The sequence below is a fragment of the Branchiostoma lanceolatum genome, chromosome 2, assembly GCF_035083965.1.
Source record: "Branchiostoma lanceolatum isolate klBraLanc5 chromosome 2, klBraLanc5.hap2, whole genome shotgun sequence".
NCBI lineage: Eukaryota > Metazoa > Chordata > Leptocardii > Amphioxiformes > Branchiostomatidae > Branchiostoma > Branchiostoma lanceolatum.
In genome coordinates, this window is record NC_089723.1 from 3090299 (window position 1) to 3113028 (window position 22730).

The following is a 22730-nucleotide window of genomic DNA, read 5'->3' on the forward strand; positions in this document are numbered from 1 at the left end:
TGACGGATACTGATGGATCCAACGTAACTAACGGATCCGACTAAATCCGCACGGGCTTTGGAATATTTCCGGAGGAATCCCTGTATCTGCCGGGATCCGAGGCCATTTCGTGCAGTGTGTGTAAAGAAATAGCTTTAAAAACGTTAAGATACATACACATGTACCGTACTTCTTTCCACAGCGATTTTAAAAAGTTAGTGCGTACATAAAAACATTTACACATGTACATATAACATAGCGCTGGGCTCCTTTTGAGAACCAACGGAAGTGAGTTTGATTTCTACCGAGGGTGAAATATATGCTGTCAAACGCTAGAAATAAACCTCACTATTGTGAACCGTACTTTGCATTGGTTAGTTGTATTGTAGGTAATCTTTACTCGCAGTGTGGTTAGTAACTTACTATCTTAATAACTTAGTAACTTAGTAACTTATTATCGTTATCGTTTGGCTTATTACCAATCTAAGTATCATATGCTTACATGACATTCGTTCATATATATCCGGACAAGACGAAATATCTTAACTATACATTTAAAGACATGCGTATAGAATAATGTCATTAACTTAATTGGCTATAGCTCATATTGAAAGTAGTGTTACAATTCAACAAGTACAAAATCAGACGTACAGAATTTGTACAGCCTTTTTTACAAAAGAGGAAATCATCAAATAGCACAATTAAGATTGAGCGGATATCTGACGAGACAGCCTTTATCCCGGCTTCTCGTGGGTCGTTTCTTGTGTAAATAAATGACTTTGATAACTGTCACAAATTCGAACTTGTTCTTTGACTTGACTTATTCCGGCCGCACAGGTCTCATGTCCTTGACTTTAGATCCCAGGATAAGTTATTTTTCTTCTGGATAAGTTGTTTGAGTCTCTACAAAAGTTTCAGAATTTGAGCGAATATCTGACGAGATAGTCCATGTCCCGGGCTTACAGGCATTTCCCCCTTTTTTTCGTTCGTTCTATAAATTCTGTCACAAATTTGAACAGGGTCTTGACCTGTGATCCCCGGAGATATTGCTTGACTTTAGGGTATGTTGTTTGGCTTGAGGATAAGTCTCTATGTTCAGAATTTGAGCAGATATCTGACAATATAGTCCTTGTCCCAGCCTTAAAGGCCCTTTATATGCCTTTCCCCCTTTTTCGTTTCTTGTGTAAATTCTGTCACAAAGTTGAACAGGGTCTTGACTTGTAGTCCCAGGATACATAGTTAGACTTTACTAGGATAAGTTTTTTTAGTCTCTATGTTCAGAATTTGAGCGGATATCTGACAATATAGTCCTTCTCCCAGCCTTACAGGCCCTTATACTTTATAGGCCTTTCCCCCTTTTTCGTTCCTTCTGTAAATTCTGTCACAAAGTTGAACAGGGTCTTGACTTGTGGTCCCAGGATATATAGTTGGACTTTACAAGGATAAGTTATTTTAGTCTCTACGTTCAAAATTTGAGCAGATATCTGACAATATAGTCATTGTCCCAGCCTTACAGGCCCTTATACTTTATAGGCCTTTCCCCCTTTTTCGTTCCTTGTGTAAATTCTGTCACAAATTTGAACAAGGTCTTGACTTGTGGTCCCAGGATATATAGTCGGACTTTACTAGCATAAGTTGTTTGAGTATCTATGTTCAGAATTTGAACAGATATCTGACAATATAGTCATTGTCCCAGCCTTACAGGCCCTTATACTTTATAGGCCTTTCCCCCTTTTTCGTTCCTTGTGCAAATTCTGTCACAAAGTTGAGCAGGGTCTTGACTTGTGGTCCAATAGTTGGACTTTACTAGGATAAGTTGTTTGAGTCTCTATGCCTAGAATTTGAGCGGATATCTCACGAGAAAGCCCTTGTCCCAGCCGTAGAGCACCTGTTCCCGCGGGTTGTAGGACAGCATGACGAGCATCCCGTGTGCCGTCTGGAAGGGTACACCGACGTCCAACTCCGTCTCGGAGAACAGGTCGTAGGCGTAGTCCACTAGCGTGTCGGCCTCGTACGGGCTACGCGTGGCGTAGAGAACCCCACACGTCACAAACGCCTCGCCGGCAGAGTTCTTCATGTGGTTCGTCATGACTGTTCTGACCACGCGAAGCGATTTTGAGTCCAGGAGGGCGACTACGATGTTCCCATCGCTCTCTGGGCTGGCGTATATCACCCACACGCCGTGCTCGTCCACGGCTAGATCTACGTAGGAGTAGTCGTACTTGTACAGGTATTTGGGGCTGCGGTACCCGAGTTTTGGGATGTTGGTGGTCGCCGAAACCTCGCGAGACTTGAGGTCGTACTTGACGATTGTGCGAGACCCGGCTGCGTGGTAGTACAGGGAACCGTTGTAGACCACGTGACCGGTGCCCTCGTAGTAGTTTGGGAGTTCGTACGAGGTGGGGTCGCGTCGCCACTTCACGTCGTCCAGTGTCTTGTATCCTTCCACGTGCAACCCTGCGCGGAAAATAAGTCGCGTGAAAATAAAACAAACATGAACTCAGAGACATCAGATTTCATCCCTTAGACAAAAACGCCCTCAAGCAGAACATACAGAAATTGCACTGCACAAACAAACACACAGACAGACAGACTTACATACCGCACTCCTTTAAGCTGGGACTAACTAAATAGTAATGACTTTTATAAGGCAAGCAATAATTGACGGTAGTTACCTTTAAACAAATGAATCTATATCTGCTGTATGTTCATCTACATGTATGTACGTGCCAACAAACACCTGCACCTTGTGAAACATATCAAGTTCTTGGGTTGCAGTCAAACCTGTTTATTGTAACCACTCAAGTTACTTGGTCACCGTAGACAGTTGGGCGCTATAGATAGGATTTTTAATATTTGGGTAAATGCAACGTAATGTACTTGCAAGTTGGGGGAGTATACAATCGTTAAGGTTTCTAATCGGCAAGAATGACAGACGTTGGTACAAATAAGGAGGGGGGAATCTAAGGGACCACCATAAGTGGCCACACTGGCCAGGTGCCCTTTATGTCGAGGTGCTAGGTGGTCACTAGATAGATCGCACTGGTTTGACTGTATAGCAATGGCCGATGCCAGACGAACCTTCGAAGTGCGGCATGATCCAGAACTTGTCGCCCTTGTCGTCACGTGACTGCTCCGGGTCCGTCATCCAGGCGCCCCAGTACGCGCCGTTCTTCAGCACGGTCTCAGCGCCCCCTACCGACTTCAGGATGCGGTCCACGCAGCCTTGAAGGAAGCAAAACATTCATCAGTCGTACACAATTTGATTTGTCGAAGTTCGAAGTTGAGCCCTCTTGCGGGTTTCTTCGAGGCTGCAGTGGACATTTTTGTGTTAACTGGTTTGCTCGTTGGCGGTACAACTCGATAGACATTGGGTGGATCGTGATGAAATTTAGTAGGTTGGTGGGGGCCAGGAAAATGAAGGTCAAGTTCGATAATAAGCCTCCTAGCGGCTACCCACGGTATTGCATTTTCTAATGTAAAAAGAGTTACTACTGATCTATTAGATTCTTTCAACTACGAAACTGAAACAATGGTGAAAGCACGTTTTCCCTTCTACCCTTTTTACAGTATATAGATAAACATCAGATCTGTCATAGTAGGTTGCAATGGCAATCAAAGCGACATCAGTACTCATCTGACAGGTGACGTCTGAGTTGATGAAAATTGCATTTCCCAAAACACTTAAGTTATAGAATCTATAAGAAACGAAACACCCACCATTGGTTTTGTCCACCTTCTTCCCCTGTGGTGCTTCTAGAAAAGAAAGTTATAAGATGTTATAAGATATTTAGTGCAGGTTTAACCAGACAATATGCCATCCACCCTGCATTACTACAGGCTTTTCCCCAGATAAAAAAATCCAAAATTAGAAATATGCCGTTGCTGTAGCAAAGATTTGCCGTTAGCGTTTGGAGAAGAATGGAATAGGATTTGGAAACAAAGCGAATAGAACAAAAGTGCTTCCTTGGTGCTTTTGCTTTCATCATGGTTGCTCACTTACGTCTAAAGTCTTTGCAAATGCAAGCTTAGACATTGTTGATGACAAGCCTTTAATGACTCCGCCCCTTTAGCCTCGCCAAAAAGTCAATCGGAGCCTACTTGAATAATGATGCTGGGGTCATATTTCCGAAGCGGGGCCCGACCGGGTAGCTTGCGGGGGCGAAATATACGATATAAAAGACAACAAAACACACAAAACGTTGAAATTTACTTCTTTCCAGAAATTATGTATATTCTTTACATGCATTCTTCTGTTTTCTCAAACAGCCCCGGCGTGGAAATGTGACCCTAGTATTTCTATATAAGTCATCAGCTCACCCAGTGGGATTTCGTTCTCCGTCCCGACCTGAAGAGACTCATGATCCGTCTTGTTTCCCGCACACCGAGCTGTATATGGGGAAAATAAATGATAGAACGAGTTTTCTTCTGGGAAATACTCTATCCCGGTTATAGCCCAGCACACAAGGCATGTTTTTGTATCCCTGATAAACCGGGACTGGCAGCTCAATGGTTAATATCGTATTTTCCGAGAACCAAAGTAGAATGGAACACGTTATCATCAAGTACCGTAGGATCATCCTCACTGAATAGCTTTAAAGAACGGTTGCAGTCAGATGTGCAAAGACTAGGTGTGGCATGTCGACGTTCAGCGTAATATAACCCGCTGCTGTTGCGCCGCGTGCCTGCGAAGCTGGTGTGTTAAGCTGAATGGCGGTTATACCGGCTATACAGATAGCAAATTCTTTAGCGCGAATGGTGGTTATACCGGTTATACGGATACAAATAGCAAATTATTGAGCCGAAAGTTACATTGTATGTATGGAAAGGATGAATGATAAAAATATAGAAATAGGCAGCCGTAATTGCAAACCAAGGCAGGCGAACCATTTTTCTTATCGAAAATATACTTATATCAAGCAGGGACTTGCCGAGTCTTTCCAGGACGACTTTGTCCATGGCACCGCCGCTACCCTTCGGCCCCCTCGGGCCGGGGATGCCTGGTGTCCCGCGGGGCCCTGGCGGTCCGGCCGGTCCAGCTGGCCCGGGTGGTCCCGGCTCGCCCTGCACAATCACTGAGCCGAACTCCGAGTTGGTCAGCACTGGAAAAGGAAAATCAAGCAATTTGTGTAGACTGGTATTGAGAATTTTGACGATAGAGTTTTTCTGATTAGCAATATACAGTAATCTAGAATGTGATTGTAAGTTAATTAGCAAGTTTGTAATTGAATAAAAAGGAAAAACAGTGGATCAAGGTGGCATCAGCGGAAATATAGCTTTCAACAGTCTATTTTACTTTTTGAATATTTGAAGGAAGGAAGGAAGGAAGGAAGGAAGGAAGGAAGGAAGGAAGGAAGGAAGGAAGGAAGGAAGGAAGGAAGGAAGGAAGGAAGGAAGGAAGGAAGGAAGGAAGGAAGGAAGGAAGGAAGGAAGGAAGGAAGGAAGGAAGGAAGGAAGGAACCTTTATGTAATGCTTAGGTCATATTTTCAATCTGGGGCCCGGACGGGCAGTGTTTGGGAACAAAAGGTATGATATAAAAGACAACAAAAAACACAAAACATACCAAAAATTATTCAAGAGCATAGCGTGTGCATATTTATTGCTATACATTTTAATTTTTCGTTTCCGCAAACAGCCCGGCCGGGTCCCGGCTGGAAAATGTGACCCAAGCATAAGCAGGATTACTCAGCCAGCCTTAGTCCCTCTTTCCATATATGTCCCGTCCATTGTGAAGGTGAAACTATAATACTTGTTTAACCGTTAGAATTTCCTCACCTCCCGATTCACCCCGACCCCCGCTGTCCCCCTTCTCGCCTGGTTTTCCCGGCATGCCCGGCGGTCCCCTCAGTCCCGGAGCTCCCTTGTCGCCCTTGGGGCCGAACATTCCCGGAAAACCTGTGGAGAAAATAAAATCCTTACAACAACTTGAAGCATAGTAGAAAAATAGCATTATAGTCAAGCAATAAAACTAAAGTTCTAGTTCCTTCGTATTGCTCAAGTATGAACAAAACGACGTCCAAATATGTGTAATGCCATACTGTTATCCAAAACGTTTACTAAACCTTGACTGAATGCTGGTATAAAAATTTCTTATCAAGATCTCCCATTTATTAAGAAACAGCTATCTCATCAACCTTAAAGAAATACCGCGTACACCGTTCTAAATTCGAAGCAATATGGCTAGATTACCGAGGTAGACTAGAGAGGTCATTATGAGAAACATGGCGACGGAGAGAAATTCACCTTAGAGCCTATAGCTAAGAGTATTCCTTCATCAAAATGAGTAGAAAAGACATCCAAAAAATTCTTAGAATCATCAACATAAACAGCAGATGTTCTTAAAATTATAGACGGAACAAAAAATTGTAAGGTCTATATGTATCAGTTAGACTCGGTTGAGCGGATGGCGTTCAGCACCAAGGACAGATGCCATACGTTTCCTTTCTACGGCTAGAAAACATATCAAAGCGTGTATCTCACTGGACCCGCGGTACGTTGGCAACCTCGCTGCGTCCTCGTGGATTTCTGTTACCATTGACTTTATACGGGAATATCATTCACAAGTATGTACAAATATGCCTAAGAGGACAACAAAACACGCAAAGTGTTTTAAAATATCGTTTTTTATCGTTGAATTCGTTGAGCGCTCTGTTAGATCTCTCTCTCGCAGCGAGGTCGCCAACGTGTCGCAGCTTCAGTGAGATACCCGCCTTAGCAGAAAGCTGATGTGAAAACGTATCCATGTAAGTATTGATGAATGTTAGTGCATGATGTTAGAGTGAGAGTGCGCATGTGCAGTGCCCTTTAACCCGATGATGACTACGTCACGACTAAGTGTGCTAACCCGGAGTTCCCTTGCTCCCTTTCATCCCAGGAACGCCGGGCCTGCCGTCATCACCTACGTCACACAGGAAAGGGTGTCGTCATCACCACATGACATGACGTTATCTCTGGGCGCCATTTTGCCATCTTGACCCAAAGTTTGATCAAATATGTCTTTTGTTGGCCACAGCGAAAAGCGACCAATGGGCATTTGAATTTCAGAGCATTTGAAAAACAATGCAGCAGTATGGCGATGTCAAGATATGGAAGTGGTAAAACATGTACATGTGATGTGCAAGTGAATATAACGATGAGTTTACATGACGATTAGAATTGCAAGATTACAACTAAAAGTGATTCTAACATCTACACGGGTGAAGAAACGTAAACAAATGTGGTTTAGTACATGTATCTATTTATGGGTTATGCATGACTCAACACGGCAGGTAAAAGCATTCTTCACCAAAACATGGCAATGTATTACATCAGTGTACTTATTACAAATCGTAAGTACTTCCCCTAACGTCTTTTGCTTCTACCTTGCACAAATGTGTGTGGCCCAGGGGCTATAGAAATAGAGATGGGCGCCACCCCTATGCGTCTTGTCAAGACGCCCGGGTCACTTTAACTTTTAACTTAGGCTGTCCAAGGCAAGGACAGTTTTTTTCACTTATAAGGAAGTGTGCCCGCCGTGATACGAATATCTCATGCCCCATTGAATTCATTATGTTTTTGTATTTGGTCTCTAACGGCCCGCCAGTCCTACCTGTGTCGCCTCTCTTGCCCCTCGGACCGCTCGGCCCCACGTCTCCCTTCGGCCCGGGTCGCCCGTCCTCCCCGGGGAGACCCGGCGGTCCCATCGGTCCCGGGGCGCCGGGCAGACCGTCCAGCCCAGGTAGACCATCCACGCCGGGCTTCCCGGGCGCTCCCACCGACCCCTTCTCTCCGTTCAGACCGCCGTCGCCCTTCTGTCCCGGCGGGCCCGATGGCCCTGGGGGCCCGATGATCCCGGGCTTCCCTGGCGGTCCCGGCACGGGAACAAACGCCTCGGTTGCTCCGCTGCCGGGGTCCCCGGGAAGGCCGGGCGGGCCCATGTCACCGGGAGGCCCGGGCTTGCCAGCCGGGCCAGGCTCGCCGGGTAAGCCGGGCTGTCCGGCCGGGCCAGCGGGACCAACCGTCCCGTCTGTACCTGGAACAGAACACGGAAATAATCTCCAACCAGATCTACCGATGGCAAGGCAGCATCGATAAGGATATGGAACATCGGGATACTGTTTGGTCCATTGGATACTGCCTTCCTATCGTTAGATCTGCTTGGAGATCACACGGAAAGAAGGTATAGAATGTCACAATCTTTGCTATAAGCCAGATATTGACTTAAAACCAATATCTTCATTCAATACATATTAACATCCTCATCCAATCATTTCTTGTTCGCCCCTTTACATAAACTGTCGAATCCCACAGGAAGAAATTTCGTTCGTTCTAATTCCTTTTTTAGATTTCGTAAACTCATTTCTTTTATATTGATTGTCTTAGACAGGACGACAAGTTGACATTGTTTCTTTAGAAAGACAAAAAAAATAGAAGCACTTACCCGGCAGCCCTTGCGGTCCAGGCAATCCTATGAGAAGGAAGCAAAGGATAAGTCTACATTGAAAGGCTTCAATATATTCATTCGATAAAGTTTATTATCTCCATGAAATATAGTTTTGGATGTGTCTGTGTGTGTGTTTGTTTGTCTGTCTGTTTGTCTGCTTGTGTTTCCGCACTACTGTAGTCAGCATAACTCAAGAACCTCTTGATGGATTACGATGATATTCGGTTTGTGGGCAGGTGTTGTGAATCCGAAGTTCAAGGTTGATTTTGGGCCCCCTGGTATGTGACCTTGGTACTGCAGCAGAACTTCCGTTTTTGTATCTTTTGACCTGGACGTGCTATGGTCTTGATTTTTGAGTGGCTGATAGCTTAGCTTGTGATGTAATGAAGAAGTAATGTAGCTTATTTAATTGGCTTTGATTGTTGTATCCAAATACAAATAGTGTTTTCTATACCACTAGGAATTTGTTGGTGAATTTTCGGGCGATGCTGTAACGTCCTTTTTTTGTAGAACATGGAAACTTCGGGCATTTATCGCTAGAGGGCAACAATGCCACACGAGATAGTCTATCAATGTCGTTTATGCCACCCACAAACCACATACCCTAGGTGGTGGTGACGTATTGAAGGAGATATCTCACTCACCTGGAGGACAGAACTCTCTCGTCTTGTTGCAGAAGCTTGTAAGAACATCCACCTGAGATAGGGACACAAACACAGTAAATGCGACGCACCACTGTTATCCTTTAACTCTTAAGCTGCCAGTGCGTCATAACAGAAATATTTATTAGAACAACAAAAGTACAGCGACTTTTGTAAGGTCTTCAACAACTACACATGCAAACAACAAACAATGGGATACAAAATGATTAACCTACGTACAAGTATAACAAGTATAGGGATACTTCAACATGTCGAGTTTAACCTATCACTTACACTACTAGTTCTAAGATCTAAACATTCTTTGATATATCTACATATTTGTACACAGTAAGGGTTGTCTCCTTCTAGAATGTATTTGAATTTATCTATAGAATGGAACATGCTCGCATTGCCAGTTTTTACAGACCCTTTAAAAACAAGAGGTACTGTTTTTATTTCACTAGTTCATGGTTCATTTCCTCCAAAATACCCCCAATATGTTGAACATCAATAGAAAGCTACCCGTTCTATTGGTGTCATGCAACTTCGGCCTAGTGACAGCATAATGATATGAAGTGTAGTATTGTCTAAACAATAATTTATTTCAGCCTGTACCCCTGTGCACTTGTTTTAGCTGTCTTCAACATTGTCTCTAACATGTTTAAAAGCACCTTTCTTGCCCATAGACGGTATTGTAGGACTACCTTTAGTGAAATTATCCGTAAAGTTTCAACTGCTTTCATCGTGACATGGCGAGAAAGACAGTAAATGCGACGCACCTCGGGGTCTGTACTCTTAATCTACGTGATGAGATGAAGTGTATTAGTATCTAAACCACGCTTTACTCTTGTACGCTATGCGTGAACTTGTTTAAGCTGTCTTTAACATTGTCTCTAACATGTTTAAAAGCACCTTTCTTGCCCATAGACGGTATTGTAGGACTACCTTTAGTGAAACTATCCGTTAAGTTTCCGCTACTTTGATCGATTCCTTTGATCATTGAAGTTTTCCAGTGGGTTAGCAGAGTATGTGTGTAACTTCAGTGACCTGTGCAATACTCTGATTAGTTAATAACCGACGCCCGGTCATATTTACAGGGAGACAGGGACAGTGAATGCGACGCCCCACTGGCACTGTAATCTTAAACGTTCTGACGAGATGAAGTGTAGCATTGTCCAAACAATGATTTTTTTAGCCTTTACTCTTGTGCACTTGTTTTAGCTGTCTTCAACATTGTCTCTATCATGTTTCGAAGCATGTTTCTTGCCCATAGACGGTATTGCAGGACTTAACCTTGAGTGATATTATCCGCATCTTTAGTGAAATTATACGTTAAATTTCCGCTACTTTCATCGATTCCTTTGATCACATAAGTTTTCCAGTGCGTTAGCAGAGTATGTGTGTAACGTCGGTGACCTCAGTAATGCTCTGATCAGTTAATTACCGACGCTTGCCCGGTCATATTTACACCTTCAATCGACGCCGCGAGCTTTCTCATGTGTCCCCTCGGGACTAAACAGTTGTGGAAATTAGCCAATCTAGGATGAACAATGTGAACGGAAACGGGACATTTCGAGTGACCAACTGGAGGTTTCACGGTAGATATTCATTAACATCAAGCAATGAATAAGTTAAATACGTTTATTGCAAATTCCTGCCCGAAAGCTAATTGCAAAAAACATACATAAAAGAACAGGGTACAAAATAGGTATAACAGCGGCTAAACTAGATTATAAAAAAGTGATTGTCTATAACTAGTGAAGGGTTTGACTTCTCTTTTGTAAGCAATGAATGACGTAAGAATAAGAATCCAGACCAGATAAGGTCAAACAAGATACAAAAAAAATACATCAGAGCTTCATCCTTTCTTTTCATATTTCTCTGTCAACCAATAGAGTTTTTAGGCCTGCAAAAACATAACACAAAAGTTAGACATTATTGACCGAGGATGTAGTCTATAAAACTGAACCTCTGACTAGCCTCCGTTGCAGGCTTCCCCACGGTGATTATTCAACTTATCGGGGCAAGATTCTTTGGCGGGGGGGGGGGGGGTCTGCTTGGGGACCGTATCTGCTTGAGGCCCCGTATCTGCTTGAGATCCTGTAACCGCCGAACGTATACGTATAAGTTGAAAATCACCGTGTGGAAGCCTACAACGGAGGCTAACCTCTGGCTATCTCTGGCCGGACGCGATGCCCAGTCTTGCGATCAATCAGTCAGCCATTCTTTGGACGAGAACAAAGACGGGTGTATTTTACTGTCCTTGATTACATGAAGTCTCTTCTTGCCACCGGTCATGAAATTTGAGACAAGGATCTCAGCTTTCACTGTCACCCGCTACCACCATTGTCTTACGAAGGCGTTACAGAGCGGCACTGGCGCCACCTCTATTGTCTTCCAGCGAACCAGTGAAGGTCCTTCCACCTGATTTAGCAACGCAAGGTGTCTGCTTGGACTAGTCTTAGGCTACCGATACCTGCATAGGGTCTACAGTCCTTCAAGTCCTTGGATACCAAAAATATTAGAACGTTGAATTGGTCTTGAAAGAAAGGCTCTTTATCCAAAATTAGGATCTATATGCAACTGCTATAATTCTATCCCCATCGCCCCTTTTGCAAGCAATTATAAAGGTATCATAGAGATCTAAGTTTTCATTGATTCACTTTTTAACATTCATTCGTTTTTATTCATTTGGTCAGTCATAGTCATTCTTAAAGAGACCATCATTATCTAGAACATGGTCTAAATATAAGCGAACCTCCTGTGTCCATTTTCTAGATCATGCTGAGGGCGATGGCCTTTTTCTTATCACTGAAATCTCAAACATTCTAAAAAGAGAACCAGAAACATATAAGCACATCAGTTATAGCTAGGCTACATGAAACAGACACTTTAATTATAGAACATACGTCGCCGATACTTTTACTAGGTTTGACAACAGAACAGGGGTCTTGATTATTGCTGGAAATTGCTTGCATGTGTATTTACTTCTAAGTAGTGCCCCTAGTTGCCTCGAGGTATGGAGCCGTCAACATGGCACAGTTACGGCAATCATCCAAATTATATTTCACAATCTTGGGACGCACCCAACGGTTTGACGCAATGATTACACACAACAGTACGCTATTCTGGTCTCCTACGGCAATTTGCCTGTTCAATTTATTCTAATGTAAATAATGTAACTTTTATGGCCGAAAATCCAATAAAGAAACAAAGTTTTTTGGAGATGTTTAGCTTTCTAATGTGAGCACACTTGTTCACTAGGCACTGTAAACAAATGTCACAAAAGTCTGAACCGGCAAACGAGATTTATGGAATTAATAACTGCACTTATCAATTATCCGCAAGAGGCCCTCTTCGGCCGCCAGCGCCTGACCGCATCACTCAGAACGAAAAAGAAACCGACAATCGCTAGGATGCCAAAACTTTCCTACCTAATCCTGGCAGTAATACACAAGCTTTCATCCCAAATCTTTTTATATCAGGTGGGGTCTATAAAAGGAGATTTATGATCGACCTAAACACTCGCTTTTGGGGCCCAATTATTTTTTTACACCGGATGATTTTAGATACAGGCACGCAAAGGTTTCGGTTTGTAGGAAGGGTGTGGGGGGGGGGGGGTTGGGGCTTGGAGTGGCCGCCATTTTATCGTCTGCAAAGGAAGACTCCAAGACCCCACCCCACCTCTACTTGGAGAATATACAGAAATATACAGTTAGACTGCTAGATCTGTGAGCTGAGAGAAAAGGACAGGTAACATTGCGCGCGCGAAAATATTACAACCATCCTATCTACGTCTGCTTGGAGATAATCTTCCGTCGAGCATCTGGAAATTTAAAGCGATGGCGCCAACCTCGAGTCATTACGCACAGGAAGAGCAACCCTGCCATGGCACCGGTGAACTTAACCTTCAACTTCCTGTCATTTGCAATCAATCTTGGACTTAATGACCATTCTTTTCTCTCTAAGATAAGACGAGAAAGATAAGAAAGCAGAAGACGAGAAAGCAACCATCATCGGAAAGCACGTGTTATATTTTCTTCCGAATTGGCAATTACTAACATGTATCGGGTCAACCAACTCTAAGGTTTTGGACCATCGCACACCAGGGCATTCCCCTACTCTTTTTATAAATGTGTGGTGGGTTCTTTAACGACTTAAACGTGCGTGGCGTATGGCTCTCCCCAAACACGGAACCTCACAAACCTCATCAATACTTAATCATAAAATAGAAAGCACTGAAGAATGTTTAAATTAAAGAAACATCTTTACAAGGGAACAGACAAAACTAGTCACTGTTTGAATATACTCTGCTACTGGAACAGCGAGGAAAGTTGCTGCCATAGGTGCCACTAGGCACCATTGTATATATATAGCACTACAGTGCTCTGAACAAACGAAGGAGGGAAGGAAGGGTTAAGGACCGAATCGTTATTCCGTTAAGAGAACTTGACAGCATACTATATATTTCCCAACACGTATTTTTCTAATTGTTTGATTGTTTGTTTGTTCGTTTGTTTGTTTGTTTGTTGGATTTTTTGTTGAATCAATGCTTTATTGGTTTGCTGATAATTTGACTGCCAACTATCGAGAAAACTTCAAACGTTTTGAATGCATCTGCTGTTAGCAATTTTGTGTTGAAGAAAGCCAGGTGCTTTAAAGAATTCTCCATTAACTTTGTAGCCCGTGATAACCAGCACGTAAAACCTACAAAGGAAACAAGGTTGCCTTAGATAAGGTTTGTGTTGACGGCCACCTAAGTCGCTTGTCACTGTGTCATGATATACATGTCTCTTTGTATCATGGTTGGCTGGTGTTCGCCGCGGTTAGTTGATGTCGGCTGCACAAGCTGATTGTTTTGAAATGCTGAAAACATTCGGCTGTGGACAGCAGGTCTAGAATGGGTTGGCTTGTGGTTGACTGGTGGTTGAGAGTAAGTCAGTAGTGGTCAGGGTGTGTTGGGGAGTCAAATTTGACTCTTCATCTAAAACTGGTCAGACTGCTCCCGACCTACCGCCAACCTCGGTTGTTTTACGTCGTTTTTGGACAGACAAGGACGACGTGGCACTGCACTCAAGTTTTTAATAACTTATTTCAACAGTGCCACGTACACGCACATTTCTACACCAGGGTGGAGTGAGGAAATCGGTGTTGAGTGCCTTTCCCAAGGGCACAATATCGGTGGCGTCAGGGGATTCGAACCCGGGACCGCTCGGTTCTGGGCCGAACACACTGCCTTTTTGCCACGCGACCCCACTGCACTACAACCTTGGTTGGCTGGTGGTCAGAGTTCGTCCATGTGTAAACGTGGCGTTAGCTAAGGTTTGCGGTGAAGCCCACCGAAGTCGTTCATCGCTGTGTGTCTAATATCACGTGTCTCTCTGAATCATCGTAAAGTTGGGTGAAGCTAAGCAGAACAGCCGAGTACGTAAAGGTTTAGAGACGTACACTATAATTTCTTCTAATGAAACGCAGTCCCTATCCAACGCCTCACCCGCCTTGTAGATATACATGTTTCTCTAGATCACCGTAAAGCTGGTTTAAACTAAGCAGAACAGCCGAGAACGTAAAGGTACGGACACATACCCTATCATTACTTCTAATAAAACGCAGTCCCTCTCTAACACGTCACCCGCCTTGTAAATATATATGTTTCTCTAGATCATCGTAAAGTTGGGTTAAGCTAAGCAGAACATCCGAGTACGCAAAAGTTCGGAGAGGTAGCCTATAATTTTTTTCTAATAAAACGCATTCCTTATCCAACACTTCACAAGCCTTGTAGAATCGAGTTGGAGAAATCTGGAAATGTTATTACATACATGCTATGCCTAGTAAAGGGACATTGTTACTTGTTGTTACTGTTATTAGGTAGGCCGACTCTCTTCGCAGCCAGGGGCTGAATTGCGTGGAGCGCACAATTGGGCTAGATCGCAAGGGTCTGGATCGGAGCAGCTGTCATTCGGCTCTAATGCTGCGGTTCCATTTCTAATCCGGGGCCCGGCCAAGCAGCTTGTGGGAACAACAAAAGACAACAAAAGACATAAAACGTTTAAAATTATTCGTGATCATATATTACGTATTTTCTTGATATGCAGTTTTTTATTAATTTTTCGCAAACAGCCCGGTCGAGACCCGCTTTAGAAATGGGACCGTAGCATGCATTTACTCAGGAGACCTGAATAAGACAATTTCCCCATGTGCGGCCATAGGATCTCCCATAGGACTGTTGACGAAACATGCAACAGAGATCATCATCATCATCATCATCATTATGTCTTACTCCCAACAGAGATATAACGTTACAAAAGTTCATAACAAGCGATGTGTATAAGCGGAGATGACGAACCTTTCTGTGAAAAGGCACAGCATATGTCACAGGCCAATGGTGACAAACGTATTTCACACAACGCGACCTTAAAAGCTTCGCAGGCACGCTGCTGGTTATATTACACTGAACGACCTGTCACGTCTAAACTTCGCATCTACCTGTGGGTGTTGTTTAAAGCTATCTAATGCTTTGCGTTGCCCCTACGTATACATTACTTGGTGGCAACGAGTTTCACTCTACGATGCTTCTAGGGAAATACAAATTCCTTTACATCTCAATTTTGGGTTGATAACTCTTGTTCTTTAAGGCATGACTATGTCTTGTTCTTCTCTGAGCTGGTATTCGAATGGACATTTAGGTGAAAGGTGAAGGCTAAATTGCCGTGTAGTCCCCTGTTCTGCTTTTACTTTCGCTCCGCGGAGTTCCTTCCGACCCGCAGTTGGTCTGAGAAGATGATGATGGACTCTCCAGGCTTCTCCACTTGGTGTGTTTGTTTACGGCCGGGAGTTAATCCGCCGTCTACGATGTAGTTCCGTGCAAAAGACCAGGAGATCTGTTATAGTGTTCAGAGCCAAGGTTGGGGGTCTAGAAGGCGATTCTTTAGTCCACACTTCAGCCTGACTGAGAAGTGTATCAAACGGCTATCAACTTGCCTCAGACACGTCTGTGACGTTCAAAAGAAAACCTTGTTACTTCCTTGAAAAATGGAGATATTGCTTGGTGTGTGTTTTTGTGTGTGTGTGTGTGTGTGTGTGTGTATGTGTGTGCGTGTGTGTGTGCGCGCGCGTGTGTGTGTGTGTGTGCGTGTGTATGTGTGTATGTGTGTGTGTGTGTGTGTGCGTGTGTGTGTGTGTGTGTGTGTGTGCGTGTGTATGTGTGTATGTGTGTGTGTGTGCGTGTATGTCTGTATGTGTGTGTGTGTTTGCGTGTGTGTGTGTGTGTGTGTGTGTGTGTGTGTGTGTGTGTGTGTGTGTGTGTGTGTGTGTGTTAATCTGCAGTCTCCGATTTTTTTTTGTAAAATCGTTAGGTTACGACCCGTGGATCTTTTACAGTGTTCAGAGCCACGAGCCAAGGATGGGGTCTTGAGGTTCATGTTTTCTCTTCACGTCTGCTGACTGAGAAGTGTCTAAAAAAAGCTTTCAGCCTGACCTTACTTCTTTCTTATAAAGTAAAGGTGTTATCTCAAAGTTTTACCTTCTCGTTTTGATCTAGAAAGTATATATGATGAGTCCAACTTGCTGCTGGGGGAAAATGGGTCACCATGCTATACCTGATATATACAGTTGAGTTAGAGTAGTTCAACCCAAAATATATCGGGGCACAAAATGGAATACCATGTTTTGGAATTGGAGCATTTCTTCCCTCGCCAAGCAGACTGGAAGGAATAATATATGGGTTACATGTAGGACTGTGATATTGGGCTTCCTCGGTAGTTGTGACGTCGTAATGTTCTGATTCGACTTGGTCGTTTGGTCGTTTGGCATCGACCAGATTTGAGCCGGCTTCTTAGTCGCACACCTGTTTCAAGAGTTATGCTAATAGTCGGCGCATGCGCCAACTTAATGTCCGTATTTCGTATATTGTTACAGCGGAGGTCGGTAAAGGTAAGAGGAAGACGTATGACTTGTGAAATGTCTTGAATAGAAATTGAAGTCTTTAAAAGAGTTAAAAAGAAGAGAATGATAAACCATAAAGATGATCATTTAGATAAGTTAGACAGGCAGATGTTTCATGTACCTAAACTTTTTACCTAAATTTTATTGTATACAACATTGTTACTGAAGACACAAATATGAAGGAAGGACGTCTAAAAACGTTTTCGGATAACTGATAACCTTGGAGCCTTATCGACGAAAATCCAAAGTCTTAAGCCACAGGCCACAGAGGATCTCGACCTCCCAAGACGTCTCCAGACACCACTTAAGACCTGAGTCAAGTAAGGGTTTGACCTGAGTCATACATGACCTATCGAGAAAGGCAATTGCTAACTATAAAGAGAGAACAGTGCATCTGAAAACAAACGCTTCTCTGAGAGCTTGTGACTAGACACAACTGGCGTGAGAATTTTTCTCTTAAGTGAGGACTTCTAGAAACGTCTCCGGACGATTGAAGACCTTGTAGTCCATATCGACGCAACGCTATGGTCTTATGTCACAGACCACGGATGATCTTGACCTCCCAAGATGTCTCAAGACACCACTTAAGACACGAGTCAAGTTAAGATCTGACCTGAGCCACGCCTGACTTAAGAACAAAGGCCATTGCTGACTATACAGAAATAAGAAAGCATCTAAAAACAACACCTTAGTGAGATCTTGACACCTGCCGCAAGTTGCGTGAGAATTTTCTTGGTACTTAGATAACGGCTGTGTTTGGCGAAACGCGTACAAACACCTCTTCTCTTTTCATCCTGGGTGGGTCCACCGAACCGGAAACTAGAGCCAAAAGAACCACTGAGCTGAAAATTATTCTAAACTCTTGTAGGATTATTGGGTAAACACGCCACCAACAACAGACTTCTGTCACTAGATTTTTGACAGTGTTTACCGTCGGAACTTTCACGAACTGACTTTGGAGATAAGATAAGGACTTTGACGTAAAAGAAGAGACTGGTGAATATTTCCCACAGAATTTGTAAGGCTTCGTTATAAATCTATCAAGTAGGTATTCCGAAAAGGCGGAACCGTTACAAGTTACGTGTTGTAGTAGTAGTGTCAGTCGTAGAAGTGGTGGTAGTCGTAATAGTGGTAGCAGTAGTAGTAGTAGTAGCAGTAGTAATAATAGTGACAGTCAGTAGTAGTAGTAGAAATAGTAGTAATAGTAGTGGCAGTAGTAGTAGTAGAAGTACTAGTACTAGTATATCTCTCTTGTCATTTCTGTATCTATCTATCTACCTCATTTTTCTATAGATATATATACAGTGCGTCCTGTTCCGTAATATACTGTACAATTAATCCTACTAGTATCAATTTTGGTTCAAAGGTACCCTTTCTAGTTGAGTAATTTTTCCCTTATAGCACTTTAAAAATGTCCTACCTCAGACAACTGGTAAACTAATCATCCATGACCTAGCATCCCAGTCCTGTACTTGAGTGCAAGCTGCGTGGGGAAGTATTAGATTTGAGTCGTAGCTCACCGGGGTGTGACCCTAATGGCTTTGCGAGACGTGTGGCGGGTATTTGATGTACCAGAAATGTGGGCCGACAGTTAAATAGTGCAAGAGTGCATCTTTGTTTGGGGGGGGGGGAGCAGACACACATCAGCCTTGATCACCAGTAGTGGACTCAAAAACCATTTGGACATACCAAAAGGGGGGGGGGGAGCAGACACACATCAGCCTTGATCACCAGTAGTGGACTCAAAAACCATTTGGACATACCAAAGGGGGGGGGGGGGAGCAGACACACATCAGCCTTGATCACCAGTAGTGGACTCAAAAACCATTTGGACATACCAAAGGGGGGGGGGGGAGCAGACACACATCAGCCTTGATCACCAGTAGTGGACTCAAAAACCATTTGGACATACCAAAGGGGGGGGGGGGAGCAGACACACATCAGCCTTGATCACCAGTAGTGGACTCAAAACCATTCGGACATGCCAAAGCAATTACTCTTTTGACCTTACACAGGAAAAAGTGACGGAACTCAATGAACCCTACAAAGTATTTACTTTGAGATTCGGACCTCCATTGCCTTTGGCGAAAAGGGGCTGCACAAGAAACCTTCATGGAGGAGCTCTGTAGTCATTATGCCTTGGTCGGAATTTGAATTCTCCAACTTGTGATGCAGAATTTGGTATCAAGGAGAACAAAAATTAAGACATTTCAGGCTTTTTCTTCTATCACTATACGACTGAAAACAAAAATTACAACACGTGAAGACGAGCCACAACCACGCACATCTGCTTGGAGGTGACTCGTGCCCGGGGTGACGTGCGGGTCCTCTCGTCCCCATCACCCCGTCCTTACGTACACACGGACTGTTTGGATACCACACAGCGCCGCCATGAATATTCCCACAAGACCTTCCGAACGGAACAAAGCGGGGTTTGTTGAAGGCCCCGCACCTAAACAAACGTACGGGCTTCCCGAAAAAGAGTTAGGCCATGTTGATTTCATTCTGTGGATGACATCCGCACGCGAAGTAAAAAAAAAAAAAAAGTTTTCTACCTTTCTGTAAATCTCGCAAAGTAGCTACAAAATGAGCAAATGTATGCTGTAAGTTGTAAAATTATAATTCGGAAAGCGGATGCTAATGTCTAGAATGCCAAACCCAAAGAAGAAGATGTGAAAGACCAAAAATTAAGAATCCATTATTTGGTATAACTTTCTCTGTGTGTTTAGTCATTTGTTCAACCTTTCTGACCACGTAGATTTCATAATGAAGGCAACTCTTTTTGATAACATTTTTTATTCGCACGCTCTCATCAGATTTGGGGTTCCCAGAGGATGGCATTCATATAATCAAATCGACATGGCCTCAGATTCAAAATATGAGCTATGCCCTTCCGTAGTAGCAATGGTTTATGACGTCACGTTGCGGGGTGTCTGTTCAGCCGATGAGAAACAATTCGAGTTTGACGCCAGGGGAAGGGAAGACTTTTCACGTTGTAACACGTTGGCTTTTTACGACTGGTGCCTAAAATATCCGGCGTAGAAAAAGCAACTTGCTGAATATATAAACTTATTCGTAGCGAGATAGAGCGCGCCCGGAAAACGTTTTCACCTCCTCAGGTGGACAAGTATAAATGACGAAGTAAGGGGACTGAATGACAGTGAACGGGATGATAGATGTACTCATCACTTTTTGCTATGGAGCCTTCGAACTGTTGAACCTTTACCAGGCTCCATAGGTCGCTGGGAAAATTGGCCAAATAGGCGGATATCATGTCAGAGAAGTTAGTCTGCTCAAGGAGTTACAGTTTGCGACCTCTAGATCCAAACTCGTGGATGGCATATTTGACCCTCTCTCCGTAGCCGACTCCCTAAGCATACTATTCACTCTATTTGGCTAATTTCTACTATTTTCCCAGCCATCCGCGGGGCCTGGTAGAGGCTACGAACAGTCCAGGTGTCGAAACGTCCTGCTACCAGAAATGACACGCACCATTAAGACCCCTTAACGACCCCAGCTGACCCCCAGGCTCCCGGGCGCCCCACCGACTGACCGCCACCGGGGGCAAACAACATTCCGCCCCGTCAGAACCCTGTCATCACACGGGCCGTTTAAGCCCCCCTCTCACCGGACCCGCGGCACGCTGGCGGCTTCGCTGTTTCTTAAACTGGATTTGTGTTACCCTTGACTTTATGATGGGGATATCATTTAAAACGTACACGTATGACCAAAAAGACAACGAAATACACAAAGCTTGAAAAGATTCGGTTTTCGTGGATGAAATTCGTTGAGTGCTTTGTCAATTCGATCGGCCGCAGCGACGCCGCAAGCGTGCCGCGGGTCCAGTGAGCCTAAGGGGCGTGGTGAAACAAAATTCCGTCCTGTCAAAAGCCTGCCATCACACAGGCCGTTTAACCGGGACCACTGACACCTTCCTTCAATCATTCCTACCTCCCAGCCGGTCTAACACAGAAATGAACGTTACAAATGAAGCAGCATGCCGTACATGATAAACATGCTAAATAATAGAAAAAGGAAGATGACCACTTGATATAAGGTAGTCAGTGGAACGTAAACTCCCTATCCAAGGCTGTAATAGCCCCCCCCCCCCCTCGCATTGACCGGTGTTGGGCGCGATTCAATCAGGTTAGAAATAAGGTGTATTTAATGTTCTATGATGATGACAATATTTCAATCCATGTACAACCTTAAAAGTATCCCCGTCCTATTGATTTCCATTAACGTTAATCCACCAGTTACATAAATTCGCCGGGTTACATAAATCAGCCAGATTGCATAAATCCGCCACTTTGAAAAACAATTAATTTGAGAGATCTCTACCGCAGCACCCCCAAGATATGCACAGTTTAGACATACAGGAGTACATTATACTGGGGGAAGTTGGGTTGGAGACTTGTTTGGACGTTTCAGGGTAGCGGAATTATGTACCCTGGTGGAATTATGTTAGTAGATGTTACTTATTGATAAACATTCTAACTCTCAAGTGTAATTTTCAATCACCTCTATCATTTGATATGAAGAATTAACACTGTTTCAATGCAGTGTTGCCCGGTTTGTACAAGGAGGTTGAAATTCCTTGGTTTGTACAACCAGACGTGATATTCAGCCCCTGGCTGTCAGTCTCTTGTTTTCAACAATAAACAGTTTGATTGATGGAAGAAACGTCGCCTGGGGTGTTGAAAGATTACCCTGTTTTTCTTAAGACGTTTCACAAAGACTTTCTCCTTCTAGACTTAGCGAGATAATTGGGCAGTAGTTAAGGAAACATGTACGGAATGTTTTGCTTGGTTTACCCTACCTGCCGGGCTGGTCGCTGAGCCTACCAGAAATCGGATTGTGTGGACTAGAGAAAGATTACAGTGATCCCAGGGTTTACTTAAAGACAACCAAGGAGGTTTAAAAACTTATTTAGTTAGTCTTAGCGACACTAATCCCCAAGCAGACGTTATATGGAGGCCCTGTGTTTGGTGATAGCCACACCTCAAGCACATTAAAAAAGCCACCACGCTTATAAAAAGGAGTATGGGTCCTTCCCGTGTGGGGGATCAAATCTTGCAGTCAGGTCTTACGCAACTTGTACTTATTGTGTTGCGCGTATTGGGTGGTTTACCGATATGCGAAAGAAACAAACAAACAAACTAAATACATTAGCTAGCTTCTCGTTTGTTAAAAATTTACCATCTTACACTGCAATACAATGACTGAAGACGATTTTTAAAAAAAGCTCTTTTTTTTCTTTGATACATGTAGACAATGAACTGCACCCAAAGTGGGATGTGACTGCAATGATGTTCGATTCTGTTAAACGTGCACACGGTCACCCACACAAATAACAGTTCTAAAGTTACGATCCAAAATGACCCAGAATCGTGTCTTTAAAGTAGAGCGACGTTCTGTAAGATTGAAGCCCTCGGCACAACCACACGTGGAGCACACCTGCGGTGCAGGTGGCAGACTAATTAAACTCTAGTGGCAAACCTTGGAACTTAGGGAATATCTCTTGAGATATTGGAAAAACATGCTGGCATGTGGGGTAAGACGTTTGGGATCAGAAATATTCCTATTAATGGGAAATGAGAGGGAGGGGTGGAGGGGATTAAACGAAAAAAAGATGGAGAAGACAGCAAGACATTAAGGCAAGCTAAAGTAAGACACGAGTGAACGAAATTAAGAAAATGAATTTGAAATGAATCTAAATCTAACTCAAATTTAAGATTATGTT

At 43.6% G+C, this 22730-nt stretch overlaps 1 protein-coding gene across 2 annotated transcripts in view; it reads right to left on the reverse strand.

Moving 5' to 3' along the window:
* Positions 1-1063: 1063 nt before the first annotated feature.
* Positions 1064-22730, reverse strand: part of LOC136426583 (gliomedin-like) — a 34745-nt gene continuing 13078 nt past the window's right edge. The window contains exons 2-11 of one of the 2 annotated variants that reach the window (XM_066415253.1): positions 9047-9098; positions 8400-8426; positions 7569-7991; positions 6825-6878; positions 5756-5875; positions 4911-5081; positions 4300-4368; positions 3700-3735; positions 3061-3204; positions 1064-2436 (exon numbers count right to left, since the gene is read on the reverse strand). In XM_066415253.1, the coding sequence (XP_066271350.1) occupies positions 1814-2436; positions 3061-3204; positions 3700-3735; positions 4300-4368; positions 4911-5081; positions 5756-5875; positions 6825-6878; positions 7569-7991; positions 8400-8426; positions 9047-9098 (1719 nt within the window). In that variant the 3' untranslated portion in view covers positions 1064-1813. The remainder of the gene's footprint in view (positions 2437-3060; positions 3205-3699; positions 3736-4299; positions 4369-4910; positions 5082-5755; positions 5876-6824; positions 6879-7568; positions 7992-8399; positions 8427-9046; positions 9099-22730) is intronic. The other variant, XM_066415254.1, reaches the window with a different exon arrangement.